Genomic DNA, 20,218 nt, shown 5'->3' with positions numbered 1-20,218 from the left:
TTGTCTCTCTTTCTTTTGTATTTCTCTCTCTCTCTCTCTCTCTCTCTCTCTCTCTCTCTCTCTCTTGCATGATCTCCTTTCCTTCATTTTCTCCCTTAATCTGTCCATCTTTACCTCACCTCTCCTCTTCTGCCTGTTCCATTACTATGCTGTTGTTCTCAGAGCAGTCCCAGACTCATGCTGCTGCATGTCTGCTAATGAGCACTTAATTAGCCTGTCTGAGTGTGTGTGTGTGTGTGTGTGTGTGTGTACATGGGTGGCAATGTGTTGATATGCATGTGTGTTGCACGTCTGCGTGGGAGAGACAGTGTCTCATGCACAGACTAGACTGTATAAGCGCAGGACTTTGCTTTACTTATGGATTATAAGACTTCAACACATACCTATACATGTGCACACACAGACAAACACACACACACACACACACATAGCCCAGACATCAGCAACCTCTCATATGATGAAATGAAGAAGTGATGTCTGCTAGGCAATGGGTGTTTTACTGTCTCACAAACATACCACACACACACATACACACACACACACACAGATTGCAGACACACAGACATGACAAGAGGCCATCGGATTACATCTGCGTGACGAGAGCAGATAAATCATGCCATATGGAAACAAACACTGAGATTGTGCCAGACTTAGGTGTGTGTGTGTGTGTGTGTGTGTGTGTGTGTGTGTGTGTGTGTGTGTATGAAGATCATTTCAATCAGGTGTGTTCGTGTGTACATGCCTGCAAGTGCCTATAAAATGCTAGCAAGCAAAAAAAACAAAAAACAACAATAATAGTTTTACCACTAGAAAACCCTAGATGAGATGAGATAGCTAATTATTTTCTTAACATTTTCCATTTTAAAAAATGCTAGCAAGAAAACACTAGCTGAAAGAGAGAAAAAAAAGTCATTTTACCACAAAAAAAAAACAAAACAAACAAAAAAAAAACTAGCATATGTCGGTAGATGAGGCAGCTAATTATTTTCTTAACATTTCCCATCCAAAAATGCTAGCATAAAAATCCTGTCAGAAAGAGAGAGAAAAAAGAATTACCTCAAAAAAAACTAGCATATGTGGGTGGATGGGATGGCTAATTCTTTTCTTCAGATGTATGACAAAAAGAAAGAAAAAAACATACAAAGATGCTAGCAAGAAAATCCTGTCAGAAAGAGAGAAAAAAGAATTTTACCACAAAAAAACTAGCATATGTCGGTGGATTAGATGGCTAATTGTTTTCTTCAGATGTATGACAAAAAGAAAAACAAAACATACAAAGCTGCTAGCAAGAAAATTCTGTCAGAAAAACAGAGGAAAAAAAGTAATTTCACCACAAAACAATAGCGTATGTCGGTGAATGAGATGGCTAATTATTTTTCCACACTGTCTCTCCCACTTGGTTTCCTCTGTGTCACAAAATGGAGGCTTGTGATCTCATAAGGTCAGCGCTAACAGCAGGAAAAGCCTAGCTAGCAGCTACATACATCTAGTTAACTAGCGATTGCTTGCTATTAAATTTGTGTTTGTGTGTGTCACTGAACGTTAGCGAAACATAATCGGCTATCTAACTAGCCAACTAGCATTTTCACATGAACCCTATGAGGACTTTTCACACGCATGCTAACGTACACATACCACCTAATGTACAGTAAACCCATCTTGGAATGACATGAAGACTTATATAAGCTGTTTATAATATGCATAAGCATTTTAATAAAGTAATAAAATATATATAACACGGTTATAAACACACTCTGTGCATGTTTCTATTAGAAGGAGCGACACAGTCTTCGGAGTAATGATTTTTTTTTTTTTGCCCTGAGGTATGCAATTGCAACACTCATACCAAACACGAAAGTGTGGTTTTGGTTTACCCAGTCCCCCAAATCTCTCACCGCCTACTTAGACACGCGCGCACACACACACACACACACACACACACACACACACAGAGGCCTAGAAAAGTTGCAATGCATCCTCCCAGGAGTTGAAACCATGTTGAAGTGTCTAGATTCATGTGTGTGTGTGTGTGTGTGTGTGTGTGTGTGTGTGTGTGTGTGTGAGGGCTGCCTTCGAGCCATGAGGATAATTCCTCTCTTCATCTTTCCACAACTATGGACAATTATTCTTCACTCACCACACACACACACACACACACACACACACACTAAGTGGGGGATTTCCATTTGCCATTAAACCATTCTAATGACTCATCACGCATTAAAAAAGAAAAAAAGAAAAGAAATGTAGCTCCTTTATTAACTTCTTCTTTTAGGGAACGTTACTTATCGCTTCGAGACGCAGATGTCAGACCGACTGTTAATTTCCTTCCTTTACGCAAATGCCCTGCCTGGTCATGCAAAAATCCACATGACAGAAATGCAGCGAGCCGGAGAGCTGTATCGCCTTTGCCGACGAACGTACCCATTAGGGTTCGCAGGAAGTAGGGCTCCTGTGAGTGCTAAGATACAGACTCAACCGTTTCAACTGAAGGATAAAGACAAGTGTTAACAATGCAGCAAACTTCGTTTTGAGTCTTGCCAGATATTCGTTTCAAATACGGTTTAAATGCAGGCAAATACGGTAGCTGTAGAGAGTTCATTCTGAAATGCAGCGTTCAGTAATTCTGCTGTTTCGAAGAGGTTTTCAAGACGAATGAGTGAGTCAAGGGTGAGTGTGCAGCAAGCTAAATAAAAATGAAAGGTAGAATTGCAAAGACTTTCGCCTCCCCAAACACACACTCATACACACACACACACACACACACACCGGCATGGGAACCAACGAGTGGGTGGAGAAGCAGGGTGTAAAATTAGCTAGTGTGCGTGTATGAGAAGGAAAAAAGGTGAGAGAAAAACACAGCGAGAGATAGCATGTCTGTTTTCTGTTCTCTTTTTCAGACATGCCATTGCGTTCGCTTGGCTTTACATTTGTCTGAGAATGTACACACATTGTCACTCTGATCGTGTCTGTCTCTATTTCTCTCTCTCTCTCTCTCTCTCTCTCTCTCTCTCACAAACACACACACATACACACACTAAGAAGAAAGACTGACGTGGGTGTACATGTAGTGAGTGGTTGTGAGATTCCAAAGTCTGTGGTCTGAGGTTATGTGTGTATCTTAACTTTGACACTCACTCACACACACACACACACACACACACACACACACACACACACTGTCTGGGGCATCCTAGGACAAAATCATGCATTTGCAAACACTAAGATGACTCTCTCTCTCTCTCTCTCTCTCTCTCTCTCTCTCTATCTCTCTCTCTCGCTCTTCCACATACCTGGTATCTGGGTGGCAGTAGTAGGGCCGTAATGGCCCTGGTGTGAGGGCCGGACGGTGCCGTTGCCGGGGCCCACTCTCAAGGTGGCACGCTGATGATACCTCTCCATCTCACTCAGCCGATCGTTGAACTGCATCTTCTGAGAGTCCTCAGGCTTCACTCGGTGACCTGAACACAGTATTAGTTCTTCACTTAACTAGTGTTTCGATTATGTGTCACGAGCGCCATCTTAGAACGAGAGCACTACTAAACCCTAAACCTGTGATTCGCTTGTCAGATGGGCCGAGTCTCAGAGCTTTCAGAAAATTCGTCAATTCCTTCCGACCAATCGGAATCGAGAATTCAACAGCTCTGCGGGTGAATGCGGCTCTAATATCACTCTCTTATAAGGGGGTACAAGGAAGGCTGTGTTCCAAATTTATGATGACTGAATGAAACTGCAGTGAGGGGAAAAAAGACATGAACCTGGTTGATCCAAGATGGCTGCTTTAATGATCTTACTTTCGTTTGCTGCGTATGTTTATATTTATATTTATATTTAGTGTAAAAGGGGAATTTTGTACATTTAATACTCCATTATCTGTTTAAAAGATAACATTTCAGCAAGACTTTTCATATTTCAGTTTCGACTAATCCTTTTTATTCTTCGAACACAGAAGCGTAGAATATACTTCTTAAAGTGTAACATTTTATTATCATTTATTCGATTTATTTATTTATTTATTGAAAATAACCTTGTATCCTTTTCTTGGTCGCTCTTAAACAATCCAAACCTAACAATAACAAACCATACACACATTTCACTTTTTACTATTCAAATTAAGCAGGTGTGTGTGTGTGTGTGTGTGTGTGTGTGTGTACAGGTTATTGTCAAATGTCTCACTCCACACACCCCCTCTGAACAAGTACACACACACGCACACACTCCATCGTACATGCAGGACGTCGGACCCTCTAATGGAAGGCCTTTAATGCGACTATCAGTGTGACGCGTGAGATCCATGTGAACATTCTGCGGTTTTTAATGCGGAGTAATGGGGCACATTTGAATATTTTATACTGACACTGTGGGGCACAAACGGACTCTCAGATATGGATTCCTCTTTCTCTGCTTAACCGATGGGCAATATATCATCCGTCCTTTCTTAGCCCCAGGGCGGCGTATCTGTTCTTTTACCGCTCCTCTCTCCATTTGTTGCCACTCTCGCTTATTGGTTCGTCTGTGTTTTTTATGTGTTGTGGTTACAGGCTTGTTATACAGCACAAGCCAGAGATAGAGAGCAAGACAGAGGGAATTAAAAAAAAACAAAACAAACAAAAACATTTTCTCAAAAAACGCCGTCCATAGATTTGGTTCCTGGATCAAATTGAGGCCTGTGGTTCACAATCTATAGCAAGAGAGCCGCATAGAGTAAGTAAGGAATAAAACACTTGGGGACGTGTCGTTATAGGAAAATAATCGACGACAGTTGGTGTAATGCAAGCTGACAGGAAGAAGAATTACTCTCACATCCTGAAATATTTTTTTCCCCCGCTTATACCACAGCAATTTACCTGCGATTCAATATTTATATTTATTAAAGAACAACATGTTGCCATTTTCATTTATCAGTTTATCGTTACATATGAAAAGGTGTTCAGTGAAACAAGTTTCTACTATCAGAGCTGCTCTTATAGGCTAGAAAATGACATGTGAACTGGGGTATAAAATATTATACAATCTTTTTTACTGGCTTGATGGTTATGGCTTTCATTAACAACCTCGGTAACATTTGCTATTGTGATCCTAAGCCTAAGTGTGTGCTTATTTGAATTTTAATGCATTTTCTCTAAAAACTCAGCAGTGATTGATTGACTGATTGATTGATTGATTTATTTATTTATTTAAATTGTGTAACCGGTTTTTGGGTTTTGTGGGTGAAAAATTCAGGAATAAAAAAGCTCAACGTTCCATTAATAAAAATAAATATGAAGGCACATACTGTATTTGCCTAATGTGTATTCAGAAGATAAATCCGTGATGTAATCATAACAGGTCTGTGAATAATTCTTTTCTCTTTTTTTTCACATTATGAACGACCTTTAGTTGGGAAATATTTTATAAGTTTCATGCCTTTAAAAATATCATTGAAAGCACACTGTTTTAAAAACTCATGAGAACATAGTTTTGTGATCATGAGAGAAAGAAGAGAGAGAGAGAGAGAGAGAGAGAGAGAGAGAGAGAGAGATAAACATTTAGTATCCAAATAAATGTTTATAAAATGTGTGTGTGTATGTGTGTGTGTGTGTATCCTGGTGTTAAAGCCTCCTGTTTAAATGTTCCTGGGAAGCCCGTGTGTGAAAGTGTGGGGGTTAGACCCTGCTCGCACCCTAACAACCGTACCCCAACCCCCCCTCCTCTCCTGTCCTCCCGCTTTGGGCTGTATGAATATTTCATGTGTACGGGGGCACTTAGACAAGAATGTGGCATTTTTTTCTCATCATGATATCATAACCACAGAACAGACAGGGCAAATGGACGGGGTTCACGAGGGAACGGGTTCAATTCAAAATAAGCACTCAATACACTCTACACACACACACACACAGAGACACACTTTATATATAATTAGGTGAAGCACTTTTTAAGGCTTTCACCTGTCAGATAGTTATGAGCCCTTGCCAAATGGCTATCATGTAAAAACTCAACATAAATAGCCCGCGTTGCATGTGAAGTGTGTTATACCTCGGAATAAAGCTCACGCTCAGCTGCGTGTGAACTGACAAAAACTGATTAGCCAACTGATATGTCGCATTTCCTTCCTTCCTTCTCTCTCTCTGTCTCTCATTCTCTCTCTTTCTCGCTCTTTCACACACTTTCTGTTCCTTGCTACCGTTGAAAGAAACATATGGTCCTCGCTAGAGACCACAGGAAGACTGTTTTTTTGGATGTGTTTGTGTACTGTATAGCGAGAAGGCAGGGCTGACATTCGATCCCTCACACTCGAAGGCTTGGGCTCGGATCCAGCCCGGGCGCACAGTAAATATTTGCATCAATGTCAATAAACGGGGCCAATAGGTGCGTGATAACAGACTAGAATCGATCTGGAGCTGAGCTGGTTTTGAATAAGTGAGAAATAAGGGGTTGTTTGGAAGGAATTTGACTAAGAGGTGTTTGTTCGAGCCGGCGTGTCCGCGTTTCCTCGCTCAGCTCACACGGTTTGAGTGTTTGGGTTAAAAACCAAACATTTGAAACCCAAAGAAATGTCATTTCTTTTTGGGGCCGTGTGTGTGATGCTCCTATTTAAGATCTTGAAGAAAGAGGGTATGTGAAAGGAAATGAGGGGTGAAGATGCTTCCGTATTACTGCACCTGCATGCCCTTTCCTGTCAGTAAAAAGCGTGAAAAAAATCCCGTCTTATGCAAACTAAATGATTTGAACTATATTCAGACTGGAGTAAAACAGGCTCTACAGTACATGTGCAAGGCACATCCCTTTCGTTCTTCTCTATATTCAACGTCACTGTTTTATTCTTGCCTGTGTTTTGTTCTTTGTAGAAGTGTAGTGGTCTACAGACTCCCGAACTAACATATATAACCTTTCTCATCTGGTTGTTTATATATATAGAGTTAGGGTTTTCAACATGATATTAAAGGAGGGGAAATCAATGTTTAACCCTTTACTGCGTGGCGTTGCCATATGGCAACAATTCATTTATCTCTATTAATACAAAACTACTATTTTCCTATGTACCTGGAAAAGAAGGGGCTTTATCTTTAAAGGGGCGTTATGGGGCAGTGGTAGGCTTAGCGGTTAAGGCTCTGGGTTACTGATCGGAAGGTCGGGGGTTCAAGCCCCAGCACTGCCAAGCTGCCACTGTTGGGCCCTTGAGCAAGGCCCTTAACCCTCTCTGCTCCAGGGGGCACTGTATCATGGCTGACCCTGTGCTCTGACCCCAACTTCCTGACAGTCTGGGGTATGCGAGGAAAAGAATTTCACTGTGCTCTAATGTATATGTGACCAATAAAGACTCATTATCATTATCTTTGGTTTGAAAAATGGCATGTCACATGACCAGGTTGTCCTGTTCGCACTTCGTTTCCTTCAATCACATGGCACGGTGAAGATCATCATTGGTGGGCCCTCAACAGTCGGATCAAATTTTCAATATTTAGGCAAGAGTACTAAGAAATACTCAGCTGAAATGGGATTTTACACACATTTCCCCCAATGACGTTTGGCCTTCGAGAGTTCTGCACTAGATCGACATGTCTAAACCTGCTAACACTTGAGTGTAGCACTGTGCAAACTGCATGCCTAAATCATCACACACTTACCTCAAGTGTGGTTTCTGATACTCACGTGTACAAATAGATATTTTAGAATAGTGTGTCAGTTTAAAGGTTTAATGTAGTAGACATGGCCCAGAGTTTGAAGGTGGAGCTAATTTTCTAATATAACACACAACGTATTGCATAAGTATTCACCCCCCTTGATCATTTCCACATTTTGTAGTATACTAAGTTGGAATTATGTCATGAATCTACAAAAAAAAAAAAAAAATCGCTCATAATATTCAAATGGGAGACAGATCGATATAGTTTGCATTATTATTAACAAACAAAAACAAATAAAAACATTTGTGACTACGAACGTCTTCATCCGCTGCTGTGAAAGCACTGCATATTAATTCTTGAGCAACCGGTTTCTGTCAGAAGTTGCATTATCGGTTCAGTGGGGTTCACCTGTGTGTAATTAAAGTGACGGTATAAATACAACTGCTCTTGGAAGACACTAGAGTTTGCTAGAGAACATACCTAAACAAACAGCATCATGAACACCAACGAGCTATCAAAACAAGTCTGGGACTAAGTTCTGGAAAAGTTTCAATCTATTATGATTATTATTATTATTATTATTATTATTATTGCATGGCTCAACCATGACGCTGCCTAAAGGATGCTGTCTATCAAAAGTCACTGACCGGGTAAAGAGGGGATTAGTTTAAGAAGCAACCAAGAAGCTAGTGGTAACTCTTAACACGATGCTACCACCATCATTCTTCACTGCTGTGTATTTGTAAATCCTTATGCAAACTTGTTTTTTTTGTGTGTGTGTAGAGTCATGACATACAGTATAATCCAAATAAAGTCCGTTTAAGTTCACTACAGAACGTGGAAAAGTTCACTGTATTTCCAGTTACATATTGTTAATGCCTTTTTATGCTAGTTTTATGTCTTTTGAGCAAACAAATAGCTATTACCTCTTAGCAACTTTAGCCCTGTATCTTCAGTGTAAACCTAATGAAGCAAAGTTCAGACACAGAGTGTGCCTTGGCTAATTGACTATATCTGAGGTACAAAGAAAGCTGTAAATTTCACGGTTCCTTTAATCTATGAAAATGAAATCTACTTCTAATTCTAACCCAGAAATCCTCCACTTAGCATGTGGCTTGTGTGGGTGCGCATAATTGTGTGTGCATGCAGTTAAAGTACACCCAGCATCCATAGATGTGGTAAAATGAAGAGAGGGATTATCCCTTTATTAAGCTGTCGTCGCTCTAAGGCACAGTCTGTACACTATTTTTACACAATTCTCATGTGTAAAACTCAAAAAAACAAAACAAAATAAAACAAAAAAAGTCGCACGTATTAATCTCTCTTTTCAGGCTTTCGGTCCGTTTGTGCTCCTAGCGACGAGTCCGAGCATGTAACAGAAAGGATTTTCCCAGAGTGCCTGGCTGTGCTTTACAATACGGACAGACGCAGCATTGGTGTAAATAAGCGAGTGAATGAGTGAGTCTGGAGGGGTGATAAACAGGAGCTGGAGTATATAAAGGTGTGTGTGGGGGGGGGTTGTATTTTTTTTTTTATCTGCTTTTGGCTGCTTGCCTGAACTCTGGCCCAGCAGTAGCTCAAAGTAGGCCAGTAGAACAGAGCAGAGGTGCTCTGTAGACACAAAGTCTCCTATGTGCGTCTAACAACCGCTACAGTTGTTGCTTGTGGGCGTCCGGCGTATTTTTCTTGTAGTTCCGGTGAACAACGGTAGCAGCCAGAATGCATAGTCTACAGCTAACTAGCTACATACATACACTCACAAGAGGCACCCAGAATCCCTGCTATGTGCTATCAAACGTTATTTTTCTTCATAATGTCTCTATATACAGATTTACTGACGGGTCAGTATATGACGGGATAAATTCGGTAAAAACCACGGTTAATAAATAAGAATTAATTGCAGGTAGGAACTAAAGGTGTGAGTGAGGAACTGAAGAAAAGGCAGACTATATGCTATATCAGGATTTAAAGATATGAATACAGCAGCTATGGACTCCTTTGTGTGTGTATATGAGAGAGAGAGAGAGAGAGAGAGAGAGAGAGGGAGAGTATTTGCCTGTGGATTTGCCTTTTTGGAGCACCGTCACAGCGCCTTTACTGGAAGTCCGGGCACAGGTTTTGGCGTATCAATTATTTGCAGAATTTTTCCTTTAAAAAATTTCTGGAAAATAAACAGTGGAATTATTTCTGGGCCGTTCCCGTAACACTCTCTCTCTCTCTCTCTCTCTCTCTCTCTCTCTCTCTTTCTCTCGCTTCCTGTTTCTAGCTTGAGAAACCCCTCCAAGATGGTTTGTTTTGATTGTATGATGGTAAATTCAGAAGGATTATGGTTCATTGCTTTTGTGAAGTATGAATCAGCATGAATAGATCCTAATGGCACCTTTTTAAGGCTTAAACGTTGTGTAGTTGTACACAAACTTGGCCTGTCTTCTCATTCCCCAAGCAAAGAAACAGGAAACGGTGGATTAGGGAGCGAGGGAAGAGAGAAAAGAGAGAAAGACGGGAGGTGTGTTGCTGGTGGTTTTCTTCACCTACTCCTGTGATGTTTCTTTTTTGTGCTTTGGAAAGCCTTTGTAACAAAGAGGGTAATTTTGTCATTATTACACGGCTTTAATCACAGTGACATCACATGGCAACAACGTTTGCAGGTTTACGAGGGAAGAGCGGGCTTTTCTAGCAAGTGTGTGTGTGTGTGTGCACAAGTCAGAGCTTCAGTCCCTCTCTCACTTCATTTATTAAAAAAAATGTTCTGAAATGAAAGGCAAATGAAGCTAATGAAAGGCTGACAAGGCGGAAGATAAATAATTGTGTGGTGTGTTTCTGTTTCTTTCTTCTCGAAAAGACGTATTTAGGCTAATATTCCCAGCTTTCACTCGGGGATTACAGGGTATTATACACCAGCGGGGATCCCCCCCTTTTATAAACACAGTGCCTGTCTATCTGTTTGTGCATGTGTGTGCGCGCGTGTGTATGTGTGTGTGTGGGTGTGTGTGTGTGGGTGTGTGTGTATATAATACAGGGATTGAGGTATACCAATCTAATAGATGTGTTTAGGTCAAAAACAGAAGAGGGAATCTTTTGCAACCTGAAACCAAGCAAATAAACAGACAGAAAGTAAGTGTGTGTGTGTGTGTGTGTGTGTGTGTGTGTGTGTGTGGCCATTGTTTCATACACATAATGTCTAATATATATATATATATATATATATATATATATATATAAAATGCATGAGATATCTGAACGGGACAAAAAAAGGAAGCTATCAGTGGCTGCAAGCAGATTTCTGAGAAGGCAGGTTGTGAAAAACCCTCGAGGGACTGCAAAAGACCCGCAGCAAGACTTGGTGGCAACAGGCGCTGAGGTTTCGGTGAGCACAGTAAGGCGCGTACTAAATGCGGAAGATTTCCATGCCAGAACTCCAAGACGTTCACCACTACTGACCCAAAAGCACAAGAAAAGTCGCTCAAAATCATATATATATATATATATATATATATATATATATTTATATATATATATAGGCCACAGAAGTTTTGGGATTCTGTTCTGTTGAGCGATGAAACTTTTCGGCATGATGGATCAGAGGTATGTCTGGAGGGAGAAGAATGAAGAAATAACACTGTCCACAGTCAAGCATGGTGGAGGCTCAGTGATGCTCTGGGGCTGCTTTGCATCGTCTCGCACTGGAAACCTGCAGCGTGTGGGAGGCGAGATGGATTCATTGAAGTATCAGGAAATCCTAGGAGAAAACGTCATACCGTCTGTGACGAAGCTGAAGCTTGGGCGTCATTGGACCTTCGAACAGGACAATGATCCCAAGCAAACCTCAAATTCCACCAAGGCTTGGTTGCAGAAGAGGTCCTGGAAGATTTTACAGGGCCGTCAGAGTCACCTGACTTGAACGCCGTAGAAAATCTCTGGTGGGATTTGAAGAAGGCGGTTGCAGCACGCAAACCCAAGAATATTACTGAACTGGACGCCATTGCTCATGAGGAAAGGGAGAAGATTCCTCAGGAACGCTGCCAGAAGCTCTGCATCTCGTTTGCAGCAGGTCATAACAGCAAAAGGACGCTCTACTAAGTACTAAAGATGCTCGCCATGAAGGCGTCGAATCATTTTGAAACTGGAGAAATCATTATAAGTTGCATTTTCAGTTGAATGTGGGGAAACCACTTGAAGCATTCGTTGTGTTGAACTATTTACTAAATTGCTTTTGTTTGAAAGTTTGTAAATTCTGACAACGAACCTGATAACAAACCTGAAAATACCACAACATGTTCCCTGAAAGTCTCTGGTAACTTTAGCGACACCATCAAAGACTTACGAGCCTATAACACACACACACACACGCACACATAGTGAGCAGCTTTTCCTTTTTTATCTTCGGCATTGACGCGGCCTTTGAAGGGCCCTCGCTCTGTTTGGCGACATCAAAGTCCACATGACGCTATTGTCTCGTTCAGGAGAAGGCCATTGGAGTGATGGGCGTGGCCTAGTTTATGTACACACCTGGCAGGTGCTTCACACACATGCGCGCACACTCGCACACATACGTACAGGCAAAGAAGACATCGCCATATCACAGGCTTTGTTGATGCATTTGCAAATCTTACACAGGTCTCGGTGGCAAAATGCAAATCGGACAAATCCATCAAGCTTCACTTAAGTCTTGATTTTTCTTCAAAATCTGCAGCGTGCACTCCATCGAACAGACTGAGTTACAGGCCGGCGTCCATGCTGACTCTACATGAATACATATACGCATATATATATACAGTACTGGTCAAAAGTTTGTGGACGCTCGACTGAAATGTTTCTCATGATCTTAAAAAGCTTTTGATCTGAAGGTGTACGATTAAATGTTTGAAGTCGGTGTCGTAGACAAAAATATAATCCTGCCAACATATTAATTTTCATTAGAAAACTAACATTTTATTTGCAAAAAAATCGTTTTCTGAAAAGACGACTCGGAGCGAAATATTCTGAAAAGCGGCCGAAAAGTGTCCAGCGTCGGTGTGAACTCCTTTAATACTGTTTAAAAAGCATCTCAGGGAAATTCCTCAAGAAATCGGGTGAGAAAACGCCAAGAATACATTTCTGGAAATTCTAGGCGAAAACGGTGTCTATTTTGAGATGCTAAAATACTTAATTATTTTGATTTATTTAGGATTTTTTTTTTATCACAACATAATTCCCATAGTTCCATTTGTGTTACTGTAGAGTTTTGATGACTTTATTATTATTCTAAAATGTGTGGGAAAAAATAAAATAAAGGATGAGTGTGTCTAAGCTTTTGACAGTAATGTATTTATAGTAGTGCTATAGCTATGATGTATGTATGTATGTGGTAATGGGTGCGGTTAAGTATATATGCTTTTAATAGGGAGGGTCTCCACACTTTCATCATTTTCATGCTTTTCTTGTAGATGCTTCTCCTTTTGGGTTTAACACCTCATTTTGCAAAGATGCCAGCTCTCGCTGTGCGTCTCTGTGCACTTTCAGTGCAAGTTCAAGTGACTCTGAGTTCTAGTTCCAAACTTTCTGGCTCCTACTCTCTGGGTGTGTGTTGGATGTGTGCGTGTGACTGCGTTCTTATTGTGGTTCGGCTTGCGGGAGTGTGTGTCTCTCTGTGTGTGTGTGTGTGTGGTCCTGCACTTAGCTTCAGGGAAACCCTGGTCCTGTCTGTCAGGTTTCTCTGCTCAACCTTACAGCACCATTCTCCTGGCAGCTCGATCAAAGAACCGTATGCGCGCACACACACACACACACACACACACACACACACATGCACACATACACATGCACACATACACATGCATGGCCTTATACAACCCTGTGCTTAAGAAGAAATTGGGTGTGGCCTTATTTGAAAAATACCATGATGAGCCATCATCATACTAAATTCTAAGGACACACACACACACACACACACACACACACATGCAAATGTGTAAAAATGGAAATAGAAAAATTAGAAATAAGGGAAAACCATTATCATAATCTTATCAGTGTCACCATCATCACTGATATCTCGGTCATCTACACTTTTTTTCCACAAACACGCACTATATTAGTTTGCTGGTGATGAGCGGAGATGCCACACACACACACACACACACACACACACACACACACACACACACTGACTGGCTGCAGACTCATTTTCAGTGTAGCTGTCAGCAGCTAGTTGCACCTTGTTGTTTTGATGATAGCAAGCAACAACACTTTTTTTAATATAGAGTGAAAAGTTCAAGAGAGTGTGAAGTAGTGTATATAGAAGACCTGCTGCTACATAAGGTGTGTGTGTGTGTGTGTCGGTGGCCAGGCGTGAAGAAGTGTGTGTTGTGTTCGTGTGTGTCTTTAAGTGACATCAAGTTTCAAGAAGCAAAATGCTGCACACTGAGAAATACAGACAATAATAACCCCCCCCCCCAACCCACACACACACATACTCACAGATATATTATAATATACTAGCATGCTCGCATGAATCACAGAGAAAGGAAGCACATCTACACACACAAGGTTTTACTTTCTAAAAGTGAAGCCTAAACCTAAAACTAACCTCAACTTCAGTAACTTTGGTTCTTAGCTATTTAGGTAAAAAAAAACAAAAAAACAACATTATTGTTATATGTGCTCACAAATGAGATGATAAAAAAACATCTGACAGAAAGTATTATTAATCCCATGACATCCAATCATCGTCTCCATTGTTACTCACACTAACAAGTATTTTTCTTTTAATTCCATCTCATTCTGAGAATATTATATACATTTTAAGAAGTTAAGACTGTTTACTAACACTTCCTAAATATTAATACTGAGAATGTCTTACTTTCATGATGTAATTTTTTTTTCTTTCCCAGGCAAACCAACACATGAAACCGTTCACTATGTGATAAAATTCTCATACGCACAGACAAATTTAGCAGCATGTGCATGTGTTGCATGCACGCTCAACACCACGAGTTCGCTTTCTTGCATGCACGCCGCTCCTCTTTAAATTCGTACAGACGCGAACACAAACAACCGTGGTCTCTACATCTCTGCGTCTTGCTGTCTCACTCTCCATGTCTGTCTCTCGCTCTTTCCTCCCATGGTAATAGGTCTGTGGTCGAGCCCTGCATTAGCCCTATTAAACCCGGCTCCATCCCGCTGAACCGCTGAAGAGTGTTAAGTCAGCAGGCTCTCGTGCGGTCAAAGGTTCGACCCCAGTGGAGGAGGGAGAAAGAGACCTTGACAATTTTGCGGCTCGAGGCCGCCCTGTTTCTCTTAGCGGTCTGGCTAATGAGCAAAAGACCTAGGCTTAATAAGAGTCCACAACTGAAGCTGGCAACCTTCTAAACCACAAAGGGCTGCCTGGGTCGTCTATAAACACGTCAAGTTGGCAACTCTCAACACGTTTTCCACCTGATTTTTCAGCTGGGGCTTTTGTTGTCTTCAAACAGGACAAAAGGAGACTTTGGGAACAGTGCGTTATCATCTGTCAGTGACTCATGCAGCTGTTTTAGCCGTGGGCGTATCGAGAATAACACCTACGCTCTCACCTTGACTCCTCCGCCTTTGACATCATTATCTTAATATAACCTGTCCAATGACTACTGAAATGACTGGTTTCTCAGATTGCGAACACCACCTGCTTTACTGTCGAACAAAATTCTTTAAAACACTTTCAACTCTCATTAGACATACATCTTAACTTGAATCTGGCATTCCACCAGGAGCGAGTATAGGCCCATTGAAAATATCATACACTGGCCCCTTACTTTACTCCAACATGATACATGTAACGATAGCGTCCAAGAACGCCCGACCTCCTGTTTGCCATTTTATTTGTCCCTTGCCAGTGCCTAGAGCAGAAAGATTGTTTGAATTTGCACTTTGGCACCTGATAAAAAGTGATCCACCTTTGATCAATGCTTCTAAATTGCCCTGTTTGATCAATGCTTCTATATTGTCGTGATGAAAACAAAGGGCATAACTAATGCCAAGATCTTGGTGCAGCAGAGCCGGTTGATGCTACATCATCTGTAAACACGACTTAAACTTCAGAACTGCAGCATGACTCATATAGACTAATATAACTCCTGCATTGGGTGTTATATGGGCTAAATCTATTTTAGCTCAGGCCACAGACTCAGTGACTACTGGTTTGTATTTAGCACATATCACAGTACTATTGAACAGATGACACCCTAGCTTTGCACACACCACCAGGCTCACACAGCAATTCAACTCTAATTTAGATTCTATCACTTGGTCTATTTGTAAAATAGCCGCAAGACAGCAAATGACTTGAGAGAGCTGTGTTTAGTTCAAAAATAGTAAGACATTGTTCTGGCTTAGTCACGGGTATTAAAGCGACGGTCGGAAAGAAAGAAATATAATAAAAAAAAGAAGAGGCGTTTTGGGTACTCACGTCTAGGCTCTCGTGGGCCGTCCACTGTGACTTTGATGGCGCGGTGGTATGTGGCCACTTGGGGTGGTCCAGTGAACACGGTGATTGTCAGAGTAAAACTTTTTCCTGAAATACATAAAGGAAATTATTTACAGTGCATCTGCTGTGGGCTATAAGAGGAAGTGGGCAAGGGTACTTTATTTCCTAGCCATCGTCCTCAGAGGTCATGTGGCTTGGGTCTAATTCATTGTCATTTGCGTCACTGTGGTGGGACACTTTTGGTCAACCAGATGCTTTTCAAGATGCTCAGAAATCAATCCTCTAAATGATGTGTGGAAAAGACTGTGGCAATTTTATCCAGTGCCTGTGAGCAAATACGATGCTCAAAATGCACTAGTATTCTGCATTGTATTCACAGGAAAATCTGCAGTGCTGAATAAAACAAAATACTACAATTTGGAATTCAGCAGTTAATTTAATAATACGATTCTGAGATTGATGCTATATACTGTGGTCAGTTTATATTACATTCACTTTGACTATTTATTAGGTTAATTTACAGGTCTTAGGAATTCTTCAGTATTTTGGCAGTAGTGCAATTAATCACTTTTTCTCCAACTTGATGAAGCATTCTTCAGAAATATGTTGAAATCAAATCTGTCGCTATGGTATTACAGTATCTTTCGAGTAATGTATAAAGGATTTTTTTAAAGTTACATGCATAGTATATAAATGAGTAATCTAAAAGTGATGTTTACTTTTAGCAGGTTATAGCAAGATATATGAACTTAATATACTGTTTAGTTGATTATATTTTCGTAAGGGCTTATGAAACTAAAATAATTACAAAATATAGTTACAGCATTCGCGTGTTTTAGCGTCAACTCAGAAGATGTAGTTACAAAATACACTATTTGATCCAGTTCAACCTAAAGCAACTATTTCACTATACATGGATAGTGTATAAAGGAATAATCTAAAAGTAATGTTTACTTTTAGTAGGCTATAGAAACATATATGAACTTAATATACTGTATAACACACTATATTTTCATAAGAAAGTATGGAAATATAGTAATTAGCGAATAGATATACAGTATTATATTGTTTTTTTTTTTGTTTTTTTTTTTTTAGAGTAAACTCAAAACATGTAGTTACAAAATACACTTTTTGATCCAGTTTATCCTAAAGCTAAAGCATTTCGCTAGCACATAGATAGGTTAATCTTTATGTCAATTTTATTTTTAGTAGGCTTTAGTGATATATATATATATATATATATATATATATATATATATATATATATATATATATATATATATATATATATATGGACTTTATGTACTGTATAGTACAATATATTATTTTGAAAAGGGCTTATGGGAATATAGTAATTAGCAAGTAGAGATACACAGTACTATATTAGCTAAAGCATTTCCTTAGCACATGAATAGGGTAATCTTTAAGTAGCTAAATTTTATTTTTAGTAGGACATAGTGAGATAGCTATATGGACTTTATGTACTGTATTATACACTATATTTTCGTAATGGCGTCATTAATTCAATTAAAAACCGTGTCTTTTGTTTGTTTGTTTTTGTTGTTGTTGTTTTTTTGTGGTTTGTTTTTTTTTTTGCTTGTGTAGCAATCACACAGATTGTTCTGGATTATTAGCACGAGCCTGTTTTTGTTTTTATTTGCGCGCGAGGCTGTGAATCGCGCGTGCGAAGCCAAAGCAAGAATGAGCTCGCGCGATGTAACGGTCGTTTTCAAAAAAAAAAAAAAAAGGAAAGAAAAGAAAAGAAAAAAAGTGCTGAAGCCGGCGTTTTGGTTTATGTTGAGAAACAGCTGTTATAGACTCTAAAACCACACACCTCCGTGTTAAATAGTGTGTCAAAATATTATATGGTACACGCTATATATGGTGGTTGTGAAAGCGGTGTTCACTCTGCTTGTTTTTGTTATACGAGTTTATTTTGATATAGAAGCTAACAGGCTAACTAGGCCAGAGACTCCAGTTGTGAATGAGAGGAAGGCTTGAGCAGGAGGGTGGAGTAATTGACTGCAGAAATGAAAGGTACTCTTTTTATTTATTTTATTTTATTTATTTATTTTTTGTTAATTCCTCATTCCCTTCATCCGTCTGTAACTGTTTAAAAGTCTGGAGTTTACCGGGAAAAAAAGGGAGCCAGGAGCTAGGAGAGAGAGGAAACGAGGGAAAAGGGGCTGTGAAAGAATCTCAGCTATGTAGGATGTAGGGTTTTTTTTTTTTAAAGGTGTGTAAACAAGCTAACCTGTGGGTTTTTTTTCTCTCTCTTTTTTTTTAAAATCCCACACACAAACATTTAGGCTTTAAAAATACTTCCGAGCTCAAATAATTGTGTTTATTCTTGCATATCATATGAAAAAAAAAAAGCAACAACAAACAAATCCCAAACGCACCCTTATAAAGGTTGCCTTAAATAATAAATTTAGGCACCCTATGTAGTGCACCATATATCCAACAGGGAGGCGTTTGGATTTGGGTTTCAGTCACTTTCCCTGTTTTTTTTTTTTGTTGTTGTTTTTTTTTTTTGATAACGTGAGTAAGATGATGTGAATGAGCTAATATTTATTTATTTATTTATTTATTTATTTTTCCCAGCATATTGTTTCTATTAAGCTTTTATTATAGTGTGTGTGTGTGTGTGTGTGTGTGTGTGTGTGTGTGTGTTTTAAAATGATGTGCTTAAGCACCTCTGCCGCTTCTTCCGACAAATCTCAGGTCGTTGAAACGGGCCACTTGGTTCTTCATGACGGCGGACGCGTTCCTCAACTCAGCCGAATAATTCTCGTCGTTTCCGGCCATGACGGTAACCAGGGTGCCGTCGGGGACATCACCGAGAGCCACCACCTGCACAGGGGACCAGATAGGGGACACACACACACACACACACACACACACACAACTTTGGTCAAAACCACATCAGCTGGCACCCATTGCTCTGTAACACCCTTACAATAGTATACTAACTAATAACGCACAGTATTTCTATTATATACTTATCATCAACAATCATCTATCTACATAAACAATATACCTGTTTATTTAGGCTATTATACAGTATAATCATCATAATCAATAATCACGTCTAAACCATATTCCAATTCCCAATTATTTTTTAATTAGGGGTCAATCCATAAAAGTGTTTATCCAACGAGCTTTTAAGCTTTTTTATCGTTTTTACAAGACTGAAAACGATCATTAAGCTTCAGTTAAGGGATGTTTAGCCTGTTTATGTTGGGTGTGACTGACTTGGCATGCACTATACACTAGTAGTAGTGGGATGTGCACTGACAAATCGACGTGTAAAGCCCGAAATTATTCAATCCAAATTTATAACGCGGTATTGTGACCTTGCTTGATGTGTAATCGTGAAGAGATATGCGGCTAGAATCTCAACACTCGAACATGTGTGTCTGATCTAGAGCGTGAAAATGTATTCACATGCGCGTATACTATTCATATAAACAATACAGGTGAGGTTTATTTCGGTGGCCGAAAACGAAACATTCAAAATGGTGTATACATAATAGAGAAATAAATAAGCTTAAAATACAGTGAGTGAGATTATGTTTAACAGAGATGAGTGAAAGGATATTTAAATAATAATAATAATAATAATAATAATAATAATAATAATAATAATAATAATAGGCTAATATAGGCTATTAAAAAGATGCACAAGTCAGCAACTCTTTCTTGTTTTTGGTCAGCAGTAAGGAAGAATTCCCCGACTTGTGGTTTTCTTACAGTTTTAAAAAGATGAAAAGTGCTGCAAAATTTTTTTGTACATTTGTGTGAAGCCAAAAAACAAGTCATATCCGTATTGTCAAATATGAATGTGTACATCTACAAAACAATAATAATAATAGTAATGAAATGAGAGAGAGAGAAAGATTACCTTGAAGGCCACGGGAAGAGTTTTGTTGCAGCGCCAGTGTGAAGGCAGAACCGAGCACAGAAAGTTGGGACTGTCGGTGCGCACGAGCTCTCCGGCGTGGTCCGCCAGCACGTCCACCACGGAGCGCGTGTCCGCCGCATGCCGCGACCTCAGAGGACCAGCCGCGCTCATGCTGCTCGCGCCGCCCGCGCCGCCGTCACTGCCGACGCCGAGCTTCCCGCACGGGAAAGACGTGGAGGGCGGCGTGAACCTTCTGGTGGTGGT

At 40.0% G+C, this 20,218-nt stretch overlaps 2 protein-coding genes across 3 annotated transcripts in view; one reads left to right on the top strand and one right to left on the bottom strand.

Moving 5' to 3' along the window:
- The window catches only part of runx3 (RUNX family transcription factor 3), a 54,460-nt gene that overhangs the window by 11,892 nt on the left and 22,350 nt on the right, over window positions 1-20,218 (bottom strand). Inside the window, exons 3-6 of one of the 2 annotated variants that reach the window (XM_053620391.1) lie at window positions 19,955-20,218; window positions 18,747-18,903; window positions 16,033-16,137; window positions 3,294-3,461 (exon numbers count right to left, since the gene is read on the bottom strand). The exon at window positions 19,955-20,218 is cut by the window's right edge and continues 5 nt beyond it. In XM_053620391.1, the coding sequence (XP_053476366.1) occupies window positions 3,294-3,461; window positions 16,033-16,137; window positions 18,747-18,903; window positions 19,955-20,218 (694 nt within the window). The remainder of the gene's footprint in view (window positions 1-3,293; window positions 3,462-16,032; window positions 16,138-18,746; window positions 18,904-19,954) is intronic. The other variant, XM_053620392.1, reaches the window with a different exon arrangement.
- The window catches only part of syf2 (SYF2 pre-mRNA-splicing factor), a 106,108-nt gene continuing 104,627 nt past the window's right edge, over window positions 18,738-20,218 (top strand). Inside the window, exon 1 of the mRNA XM_053620394.1 lies at window positions 18,738-18,862. Within this exon, the coding sequence (XP_053476369.1) occupies window positions 18,857-18,862 (6 nt within the window). The 5' untranslated portion in view covers window positions 18,738-18,856. The remainder of the gene's footprint in view (window positions 18,863-20,218) is intronic.

The sequence above is a fragment of the Ictalurus furcatus genome, chromosome 3, assembly GCF_023375685.1.
Source record: "Ictalurus furcatus strain D&B chromosome 3, Billie_1.0, whole genome shotgun sequence".
Lineage (NCBI taxonomy): Eukaryota > Metazoa > Chordata > Actinopteri > Siluriformes > Ictaluridae > Ictalurus > Ictalurus furcatus.
Note: the sequence above shows the minus strand (reverse complement) of the source record. Positions and strands in the feature narration are given on the sequence as shown.